The sequence below is a fragment of the Brassica napus genome, chromosome C4, assembly GCF_020379485.1.
Source record: "Brassica napus cultivar Da-Ae chromosome C4, Da-Ae, whole genome shotgun sequence".
NCBI lineage: Eukaryota > Viridiplantae > Streptophyta > Magnoliopsida > Brassicales > Brassicaceae > Brassica > Brassica napus.
Window position 1 is genome coordinate 49,281,886 of NC_063447.1, and position 11,996 is coordinate 49,293,881.

General features: G+C 36.3%; 1 protein-coding gene across 1 annotated transcript; it reads right to left on the bottom strand.

Moving 5' to 3' along the window:
• Positions 1–5,264: 5,264 nt before the first annotated feature.
• LOC106387109 lies at positions 5,265–6,432 on the bottom strand. The gene has a single exon (XM_013826920.3). The coding sequence runs from the start codon at positions 5,887–5,889 to the stop codon at positions 5,401–5,403; it is 489 nt and encodes a 162-aa protein (XP_013682374.2). The 5' UTR covers positions 5,890–6,432; the 3' UTR covers positions 5,265–5,400.
• Between the last annotated feature and the right edge of the window lie 5,564 nt (positions 6,433–11,996).

Sequence of the window (11,996 nt, forward strand, 5' to 3'; positions counted from 1 at the left end):
CTTAACTTTTGTTACGTGAAAACTTATGTATTCCTCTCCCTTCTTTTCTTTTTTTTTTTTTCCTTTTTAATTTATCTTTGACCCAAGACTCTCCAGTCTCAACAGTCAACACGACAGAACACGAAAACTAAGCCTTCAAGCAATCATATCGCGAGTTCTGGCCTTCAAAGATAACGAATTGATGATAATGACATGTCCTAAAACCGTGAAGAATATGATGGATCTTAGTGATCAACTTGTAAGAGCCAGTGTGATGACTTCTAGGATCACAAGTATACGAAATTCCCGTGACTCAACGCTTGAGTACCGTCAAATGAAACGGGCATGAGGAATTGAAGAAGTCTAACCACGCGAAATTGCATTCACATTGTCAGTAATATATTCAAAAAGCACAAATTCATATAAATCAGAAAGAACAAAATGAAAAACGTTATTTGGCATAACTTTATATATTATCATCCGGTAAAGCTGAAACGGATAAATCTTTCAAGAAGTCTTCGAAATCAAGCCTCATCGTCAAGAAAAATTGGCAAGAGAACGACTACCGTGACTCATTACTGATATCCTTGGTTGGAGACTAATGGAACCTCTAAAGAAAAATAGAAGCAAAGATATAAATCCACTATTTTTTCCAGATTATCAATGTGACCAAGATTGAGAGAAAAAGATTATGAAATAAATCTTCATTAATGTAAACGAGAAAAAGAGTTCGTTTAAATACAATTGTAAATCACTTTCTACACTAAACCAACTACTTAACTATAATACACCATAATTATATATATATATATATATATATATCTTTAATCATTCTATAAAACAAACCTTATCTTTATGTGCGATTTTTAAATCTCATGTTATAACCATGTGTGAAATTATTTTGTATCACCTGAAAATAAAGTATTAAACTTATTATCTATGTTATTTCGAAATACTTATTTGAAAAAAATCTGATAATTTAAATTGAAATGTATTAAAATAACAAATACACTATTATTCAAACAATTTTTTTTTTTAAAAAAAAATCTCTAATATTATTTACTAAACTAATTTGAAATCCATTGTTTTAAACTATGAGTTTTACGATTTTTCAAGTCATTTTAGAGTTTAGGCTTACTACACTTTAGTTAAACCATTGCAAAAATTCATCTAAAACTATAAGATTTTAATTTTAATATATTTAATTAAGAAACTCTATCAAAGCACTCTAACTAAAAAACTCTATCAAAACACAGACAAAGTAGTTTCGACTCGAGTTTAAACCGGCTCGACACAGCCGACGTGAGTGGTTTTGCGTAATCTTGGTCATTTTTTCTAGTGCTCCAAATTATCGAACTTTTATTGTCAGTGTTATATATAACATCTATATTTTATTTTCTTCCCAATGTGGAATTTTTATTTTTAGCTAAAAAATCTTAAGCTTTTAAAATAAATCTAAATACTCATTTTCACATTCAAAATTTTATTTAGCCTATTAGATTTATACAAGATAAAATAAGAATAAGCGTAGAGAGTAACAAACGATAAAGAAAGAGAGATGACACTTATTGAGGGTGTCTTAGCAGTACCATTCTTACCTCGGGTGGGCTTAATCTCGGTCAGCTTGTAAGACCAAGATTATCGCTGACTCTTAAGTGGGTTTTTAAAGTAAATAACTCATTTAATTAAATCAAAACAAAATAAAGAGGGGATTATCGATCCTTAACTAGGGATTTTGGAAGCTGTTTTTAAGTGGGGTTTTTAACCACGTGTCAGCATACAAAGGTTCTGAATTTTTAATTTTCTTTCTTTATTTTCTTTATTGTTTTCTTTTCTTTCTTTCTCGTCTTCTCCGCCCACAAGGCGATCGAAACGACGAAAGATGACGACTCTACTCACTGTGTCTCCTCCGGCGTCTGTCGTCTTCTCCGTCAAAAGACCGAGCGAAACCAGCACGGACGACGACTGTCTCGGTCCTCACGGCGTCTCCTCCGGCTTCTCTCGTCTTCTCCTTCAGAAGACCGATCAAAACCCACCACGGGTGACGACTCTCTCGGTCCTCACGGCGTCTCTTCCGGATTGGAGAATCTCGGTACTGATGGCGTCGATTCCGTCTTCTCCTTCAGAAAGGCGATTGAAACAACCACGGAAATTGACTCTCTCGGTCCTCACGGCGTCGATTTCGTCTTCTCTCTTCTTCTCCGTCAGAAGACCGATCGAAACCACCACGGAAATCGACTCTCTCGGTCCTCATCACGGCGTCGATTCTGTCTTCTCTCTTCTTCTCTGTCAGAAGACCGATCTCTTCAACTTCGAGATCACTTCCCAAGTAGTAAATGTTTGGAACTTTGGCTCTGTATTTTTGGTCTGTATTTTAGGTAAATAACTCATTTAGTTAGTTCAGTGAAACTGGTAAATCAAGCGGTTGACTGTGTATTTAAACTAGAAAAGTTGAGATTTCAATTAGCTAGTTCTTAATCAAGCAAACTCGTAAATGTTTGGAACTTCGGCTCTATATTTTAGCTCTGTATTTTAGCTAAATAACTCGTTTACTTAGTTCAGATTTAAAGTGGTAAATCAAACGGTTGACTGTGTAGGAGAAAACAGTTTATTGGGCTTGAGGTGAAACAGCTTTGTAAAATGTGTATATCAGATAAGACATGAGCTTTGAGTGTAGAGTAATTTGGTCTGAAATCTCTGTAGGTCATCTTCTGATCTGTTCAAGTTGACAGGAAGTTAAGAGTGTCGTGTAGTGTGATCTGAAATCTCGCTAGATCATCTTCTAATTTGTTGATAGTGTATTGCTTCCTATTGCTTTTGATTTGGTCATTGCTTTTATCGTTTCCTATACCAACCGTGAATGCTAATTAGGGTAGTTTATATAACTGAAATCATTGATTTATATAATTTGGTTTGCATTGGTTTGCGTTGATGAATCATGTGAGGAGGCAAAGATCAGAATGAGAAGCCAAAGACAGCTTATTTCTTGGAGGTGTATCGCCCGGTGAGGAAGGGTGATCTCACTACTTGAGACTCTCGGTCAGGTAAGTGTGCAAAACTTCATATAATTTTCTTATTTTTTTCTTAATTGCTTTTGTCTGCATAGTACTTAGGTTAATAAATGCTGGTTAGAGTTAGGTTATGGTTGTGATGAATGCTTCCGATTAATGGTTGTGATGAATGCTTGTGTTAGATAATATGCTTCTGATGATCAACATTTTGATCAAACATTTGAGATTTTTTCCATTAATTATGGTGATCAAGAAAAAGAAAGAAAAAGAAGGAAAAAACGAGTTCATGTCGAAAGAACTCGTGAAGAGGGCAATCTACGTTTAGGGAATGATTATTTGAGTGAAATTCTAGCATATCCTGAAAATCTTTTCCGACGAAGATTAAGATTTAGAATGAACAAGTCATTGTTCATGCATATTGTTGATCGACTCTCCAATGAAGTTGAATTCTTTCGACAAAAGAAAGATGCTCTCGGAAGACTTAATCTCTCTGCACTTCAAAAGTGTACAACATCCATTCGTGTCTTGGCATATGGTTCTGCGGCTGATGTTGTTGACGAATACATCCGACTCGGTGCAACTACTACTCGTTCATGTGTGGAACATTTTGTAGAAGGACTAATATTTTTATTCGGCGATGAGTACCTAAGAAGACCAACACCGGCTGATTTTTAACGTCTACTTTATATTGGTGAGCAACGTGGATTTCCCGAGATGATAGGAAGCATCGATTGTATGCATTGGGAGTGGAAGAATTGTCCCACTGCTTGGAAAGGTCAATATTCACGTGGTTCGGCAAAACCTACAATCGTTTTAGAGGCGGTTGCTTCATATGATCTATGGATATGGCATGCGTTTTTTGGACCTCCAGGTACCTTAAATGATATCAATGTTCTTGATCGCTCACCTGATTTTGATGACATAATAAAAGGTCAAGCTCCGGAAGTCACTTTCTCTGTCAATGGAAGAGAGTATCATTTGCCTTATTATCTCACTGACGGTATTTATCCGAAATGAGCAACTTTTATCCAATCTATTCCAATACCACAAGGGCCGAAAGCGGTTTTATTTTCTCAACATCAAGAAGCTGTCCGAAAAGATCTCGAGCGTGCTTTTGGAGTCTTGCAAGTTCGGTTTGTCATTATTAAAAATTCAGCATTTTTTGGGATAAAGTTAAAATTGGGAAGATTACGAGAGCATTTATCATACTCTATAATATGATAGTAGAAAACAAACGAGATGGATACACTCAGTTTGATGTTTCAGAGTTCCAACAAGGAGAAGACAACGGAAGTTCACATGTGAATCTCACGTATTCTACAGATATGCCTTCAAATATCGCCAATATGATGGGTGTTCGAACTAGAATTTGTGATAGACAAATGCATCAACAACTGAAAACTGATTTGGTTGAACATTTATTACGTAAATTTGGACGTAATGAAGACAACAACTGAGCTCGGATGTTTCTTTCAAATTTTTCTCGTTTATTTTATTAATCCTTGTTTTATGTTTTATTTAAAAATCTATGTTTAAAATGTTATCTTTTAATATGTTTTATTTAATAAATAAATTTTTTCTTTAATAAAAAAAGTTAATTTTTTTTTAAAACCTAAATTAAAAAACTACCATTGTATCACAAAAATTAGGTGATTCTTAACTAAGGTTCATTAACTAAAATTTAATAGTTAAGTAGTCATTAAAATGTACTTAAGAAATCTTATGGGTTTTTAGGGATAACGATGCTCTAAGAAACTTAAAACACACAGACAGGCACACAGCTTTGTACAAACTCTTAGTTTCAAAAAAAATAGTACACTGTTACAACCACATAATAACAGAGCTTCTTAACTTGTTGCACAAAAAAAAACAGAGCTTTTTAACGAACCGGTTTACAGTCCCAGACCAACTTTTAAACCAACGGTACCTCTAAAAAGCCAAAAATTTCAAGTAAAGTAAGGGCATATGCATCAGTGAAACCCATGGAAGATGTTCACAAAGTATTTTTTTATTATTCTTTTTTTTGTTTGATTTTTTTTTCAAAAAAAAAAGAAAATTTAATTAATCGGACCAATCGTAGGCCGCCACGTGCCATGGGATCCGCGTTATAGTGATGATCGGGGTTTAGTGCGGTGATCCTGCAAGAGACAGACTCACTTTTTTTATTTATTTTAATTTTTTTTTTTTCAAAAACTGTGTGAACTCGCTAATGGAGATGGCCTAGCTGACCTGGACGCTGCTTCTCTGCCAGAACGCGTTCTCACTTATTCCAAATGAAAATAAATTTAAAATATATTACATATAAAACTCAAACAAAATTACGATACGTTCAACGCGTAATGAACACAACTTTTAGACACAATATTACACTTAAAGATCAAATGTCTTTCAGTCTTGAAATGATAAAAGTCTACGACTTCTGGGCTTCAGGTCCTAAAATCCCGTTGACGACCGAAGTTGCGACAAGAACTCCCACGAACTCAGCAGCCACGACTGCTCCCGCCTGTGTCAATCCGTTGTAACTAACCGCCGTCTCGATTTCTTTCTCCGCCGTCTCTACTCCCTTCTCCGCCGCCTCTATTCCTTTCTCCGCCGTCTCTAGTCCTTTCTCCGCCGTCTCGAAGCCTTCCTTCACGATCTCCACCGCTTCTTCTTCTACCTTCTTCAGCTTCTTTCTGATCCCGAATAACGGAATAGTCTCCGCCATTGATGCAGGCTGCAGTCCCGTCACCACCGTCGCTGCCGTCAGGGAAAACAGCAGGTTCCTGCGAGAGGCGCCGGTTAGAGAGGAGGACGGAGGCGCGGCTTTGGTAGCATGCGCCGCGCGTGGGCTAACATGTGCATGTCTTGCGCAACGAGCCTGGAGAGCACCGCCGCTGAGTAAAGAAAGCGAAGCCATTTTTTTAAGATGCAAGAACAATCCTAAGCCAAGCAAAGTGGGCTAATCTGATGTGAAAGAGAAAATGGGAAAAGATTATATGATAAGATAAACAAAAAAATCATTGACATATTGACATGCCACGTCATCTCCGTAGAGATTCTTTCAGAAATAACCAAATGGGTAGCAAAAAGTAAGATAAAATTGGTCAGATTTGTGTGTAAGTAAATATGTAAATACATTTTTGTTAATCACTAATTTCATTAACAGAAAAAAAAACAGTTACTGATTTCAAAGACCAAACTTGAATGATTAAGTTTAGAACTAGATACGAAAGAATTTAAGAAATATATAAACGGAGTTTCTTTTCATCTTCATTCCCGGTAATATATATATATTGGTTTATCATCTTAGGAACAGGTATGGATGGAGTTCCACAGTCATATATAACGTGAGCATAAGGCAATCGTTGAGAGCATAAAAGATAAGGAAGCTAGAGTTAGCTGGGAAGGATAGACACACATCCTGACTTTCACCAACATTGTAAACCTCATCTACATATGCTTTTTTCTCCGGACTTGCCATAGATGATGGCATATTCACAAGCTGTAGATATGACATTAGTCCGTAGATTATTAATGAGTCGCTTAGCCTGACAAACACGACCCCTTTCTTGCTTACAAAGTGGTTCATAATGTTGAGATCAAAGGTGAGTACGAAGTACTACTGTAAAGTTATACTAGATGTCTTGCCGAAGTACTACTGTAAAGTTATACTAGATGGTTCATAAGAATGTGACGGTGTTTGCGCTCGACACGGCCGTTCTGTTGTGGAGTCTCAACACATGAGGTTTGATGAGAAATTCCATGGTCAGCAAAGAATTGTTTGAGACAGATGAATTCAGACCCGTTATCACTCCGTATCATTTGAACACGTTTATGAAATTGTCTCTCCACGAAAGAGATAAACGTTTTTAAAGCAGTAGGTGCTTCTTTCTTTTCGAGCAATAAGAATGTCCATACTGCTCGTGAATGATCGTCGACGATAGTCAAGAAGTAACGAGCTCCACTCAAAGATTGCTCACGATACGGACCCCACAAATCGCAGTGTATCAAATCAAAAGAATCATCTGCTTTATTAATAGAATCAGGAAACTTATTGCGAGTTTGCTTAGATCGTACACAGACATCACAAACTTTTTCAGAGTCCTCTGAATTTCGAGAAAAAGAACCAACATGAGATAAAACAGAAAGCACAGCTGATGATGGATGACCTAAACGACGATGCCACAACTCTCTCGTAGTCAAGCAGCGTGCACGACCAGAATGAGCTGCAACAACTCCTTTGTAATGATAAACACCATCTTGCTCTTTACCCGCACCAATCAAAGTCCTCGAATTGAAGTCCTGTACAACACAAAACTTCCTTGTAAACAGCACAAACCCAGCAATATCTTTTAACAACTGTCCGACTGAAATCAGAGTAATGGACAGATGAGGTGCATACAAAACTCTGCTCAGAATAAAACGTCCTCCTAAGTTCAGTTTTCCACAACGATTAGCCCATGTATGTTTTCCATTAGGAAGAGTAATTGGACATGGGTCAATGCTTACTAAATCAGTCAACAGATTAACATCACCCGTCATGTGATGTGACGCGCCGGAATCAATGATTATGTCATAACGACTATTAGGACCAAAGAGATAGAGTTTACCAGAGAGCTTCTCAGAAGCACTTTGCTTTTGATTGTTCAAGAGATTTGCGAGAGAGGCCCACTGATCTTGAGTGAAGTTGGGTATTCCAGAGGTTTGGGATTCGCCACCTCCAGAGCTTTCATCGACGAGAACATTATGTGCTCGAAATCCAGAGCCTCTTCCGCCACGTCCTCGGTTCTGATCCACTCCACGACCACGACCATTTCCTCTTCCACCCGTTGGTTTTGACTTGTCGGACCACCATTCAGGAAATCCGATCACTTGGAAGCAAGAGGTTGAATCATGTCCCGTCTTTCCGCAGTGAGTACATGTGACTTGCGGTTTTGTGAAACGAGCTGCAGCAGCTTGAGGATGCACTGTCATCCCTGAGAGTCCCACAACAGGAATCTTTTCTTCATTGCTTCTCATTACGGAGAGATGATGTTCCTCCTGAATGACTTGAGAGTACACGGTTTCCAGGTTCAGATCCATCTGTCTACTAAGTAGATTAGACCGAGCCGTACCGAACCGTGTTGTGTCTAGTCCCATAAGGAACTGATGAACATGAATCTTCTCTCGGCTCTTCTCATACTTCAGCATTGATGCACAGTCAGCACTCTTGCAACAACACTGAAATCCTTTGTCTAGATCTGCTAGATCATCCCATAAGACCTTGATTCTCCCAAAATACACCTCGACCGAATCTCCATTCTGCTTACACGCTGCAATCTCAGCATGAAGCTGATGTATACGAGTATCATCGCTCACCGAGAAACGCCTTTGAAGGCTTCCCCACATTGCCTTTGCACTGTCAACAAGAGAAATCGATGGACGTAGCTTCGATTCAATACTGCTGTATATCCAGGCTATTATCATGGAGTTGACCATGTCCCACTTCTCTGCTTCATCAGAGTTGTCAGACGGTCGCTTCAAGGTTCCATCAACGAACCCAATCTTCCGTTTCGCACGAAGCGAGTTCAGCATTAGCTTCGCCCACCTTTCGTAGTTTGATCCATTCAACAGGATTGGTGTCAAGACCTGCCCCGTGTTGTCTGACGGATGGAGGTAATACGGAGACACCAATGAAGTTGCGTCGGCGGCTACAGTTGCAGTCATGCTGGCCATTTTTTTTTTTTTTTTTTTAAGATAAGCAATCAAAGAAAATGATTTAGATGGAAAAGGTTTGGCTCTGATACCATGCCAAAGTGGATGAATCGATGCTACGTTACTTGTGGGAGCTACGTCCCTTATATACACATCGTAATGATCAAGAAATCCCCACAATCTAGGGATTATACAATTGCTTGGGAAACACTGCAAATCACAGAATATACGACTACATTTACATCATGTCGTTTAAGGTAAATAAGTGATACGAGTATCTTGCTAATATGTCTGGACTTCACCTTTTTTTATGTTTTTATTAATATCTCTGTGTAACGTGACTGAATTATTAGTTTGGAAAATGTTGGTTTGTATAGTGGCAATAGAAAAGATAATCAAGAAGATTTCATTCTTGGTAGGATATACAATTCTGGCGGATTGGGTAGTTGCCGTTGCATCTTCAATAGTTCATTATGATCCTGAAATCTACGAGAACCCATTTCAGTATACTCCATGGAGATGGGAGATCTTATTTACATAGACTAAGAGCATATTTATCCCTAAACTCCATTAAGGGTTTTTTAATTTTTTTTCTTCTGATTAAAAAAAAAAATTAAAAAGCGCACCAATCGCAGGCCGCCACGTGTTGGTAGAGCCCGCGAACAGTACAAAAACCACACAACACACGTCTCTTATTCTGCAACATTAACGTACCGTTTTTCCAAAATCGTGGGTCCCCTTTTAGAGACGCTCAAAAGTGAGCGATAAAGATGCTCTAATTACTCTAATTTCAGCTGCCTTTTTCTCTCTTTCATCAATATGTAACATATTGAGTGAGATTTTATTTGGTTGGCAGGGGAAGAACTAATGTTGGATCCAAAACGTGCATGGCGTTTGGAAGTGGAGTGAGACTCTGCATAGTTGCAGAGTTTTCGAAGCTTCAGATGGCAATCTTTCTACATCATCTTGTTACTTATGACGATTCATCCACAAGACTTTCCAATTATATTTCAAATGGAGCTTTGGAATTTTATCCGCACCACAATTCAATTGGATGGCTAGATAACAAGAAAAGTAATAGTATTAACATCCATGCGTCCGTAATAATGATAGAATCATATAAAGAACACAAGGTCTTCTTTAAATTAAGATAGAAGCATACCACGGCGAAAACTTATTCTTCTTGCTCTGTCTCTCCTTAAAACTATGTATGGTCTCTTCTCTCTTCTAAATTGTATTGAAAAATGGAAAAGTATTTGAATGAGCTCCAACCAGCTGCTGAGAAGCTGATTGCTGCTGAGAAGCTGATCCACAGCTATGGACTCCTAGCTATGCTCACGTTGTTACTAAAATGGGTCGCATCTTTCGCTGCAATGTTAGTCATCTTTTCTTGTCTAAAATATGTGATATATGTTTGTTTAAAGTGTTTTGATCTTTCAGTAATATACTAATATTACTTTTATTTTTGGGTGAAGCGTTCTGCTAATATTTAATTTTGGTTTCATTAATTTCAGTTTAGTATGGTTCGGTTCATAAATATGTCAAACATATACTAAATCTTATAAAAAAAATGATTTCAAAAGAGTTCATTTGATTTCTAAACAAACCCGCGCTTATCAAAATCTAATAAGAAGTTTAAAGATAAAACACAAAAACAAAAAAATAAATGGAAGTTCATCGGTTCAAAAAATCACTATAAAAATCTCAAATTATCATCATGTGTTAATTATATGTCTTATATATTTTTCGATTTCTTGGGAAAAAAGATGTAAGTTTTTTAAAAAGTATAAAATAAATAATAAATAATAATAAATTGTAATACACATTCTGCGCACCTCTCATTTATTTGGAAATACCACTTGACTAACAAAAATTATCATCTAAACTATTTTTAAATTGTTTACGGGTTTGGCTTTCTTGACTGAAATATATTAAAAAATCTAAGAAAATCATATTAATCTTAAATATCAGTTTAAATCAAAATATTTTCATTTGAGTTTAGTATTACTCGAAATTTAAATCCAATATAGAGAAACTAAGCTACCATGAAATATGGGCCTAGACAACCTTATATCACTAATGATTGGAAACGTTGTTATAAAAGCTATAATGGGAAGTTTCATGGTAATGTCAAGTCCAATCTTTTTTCAATGAATCTTAGCAACAAAACAACGATTGAATCCGACAAAAAAAAAAGGAATCCCACTCCTTGATGAGAACACAGAAATAAACAAACATGTAAATACAAAACAACAAATTATTAACCATCAAATCGTATGGATTTATTATTCAAAAAAGTTATAAACATATTTCGAAAAATGAGTAAAATAGTTGTCGTTCAAGTTCCCTCCAACTCCAGTTAAATCGAAGTTTGGAATCGATTCCCACTACATATATACACATATTTGATCGTACAATAAAAATCATCCTGGAAAACATAGTAACAGATATCAAATTTATCTTTCTATAATAATGCAGTGCAGTCCATATTTTGCCGGTTGGTGTCTTCCTACGGACTGCCTGGACAGCTTTGCTTGTTCGGTTGTTCCATATCTAATCAAAAGGTCGTAATAGTGTTTACACTTTATAGAGTATTACCGTAAGTCACGTAACTATGAAAATTCAACATGTCAATGTCAAATATTTTGTGCTGGTAAATTCTCTAAAGAGCTCTTATGACTTAAAAAAATTAAGAACACGGGTTTAGTTACATTCTCAACCTCTTGTTTCATTTTATCCATTATCTCTTACACTTTATTATTTTCTCTCTATTTTCTTCTCCTTCTCAAATTTTTTTTTCATGGTTGATGCTTACAAGATTCTTCGACAAAATCGACAAAATCAACTTTGATTTCATTATATTAATTCTCATTTCAACTTCAACATGTTCATCTTTTTTTTCTTCTTTTGTGGCAATGGCATATATCTTGTCGCAAATTCTGATCAGGTTGTTTATGACATTGTTAACTAATAGGCCTGGGCATTTTTAACTCAACCCGAAGTACCGACCTTAACTCGAACCGGAAAAACCGAAACCGAATCCGAACTGTTTTACAAAAATATCCGAATGGGACTTATGAGCTTACTACTTTGGACTTTGGTTATAACCCGAACCGAACCGAAATCTGAATTAGGATCCAAAGATATTCGAAATTAGTTAAATGTGTTAATGTTTTTATATATATTTAGGTGATTTAGATATTTTAGAGTATTCAAAATATTTTTGTAGTTTGTTTTATTTGTTATTTTTAATACTTTTTAGTTAATTTAGATAGTTTAACTAATTTTTAATTAGATTTGTAAATAATTTATATATTTTGAAAAAAAATT

Excerpts from the sequence above, each read along its gene's own strand:
- LOC106387109 (XM_013826920.3), bottom strand. The coding sequence starts at position 5,889 with ATGGCTTCGCTTTCTTTACTCAGCGGCGGTGCTCTCCAGGCTCGTTGC.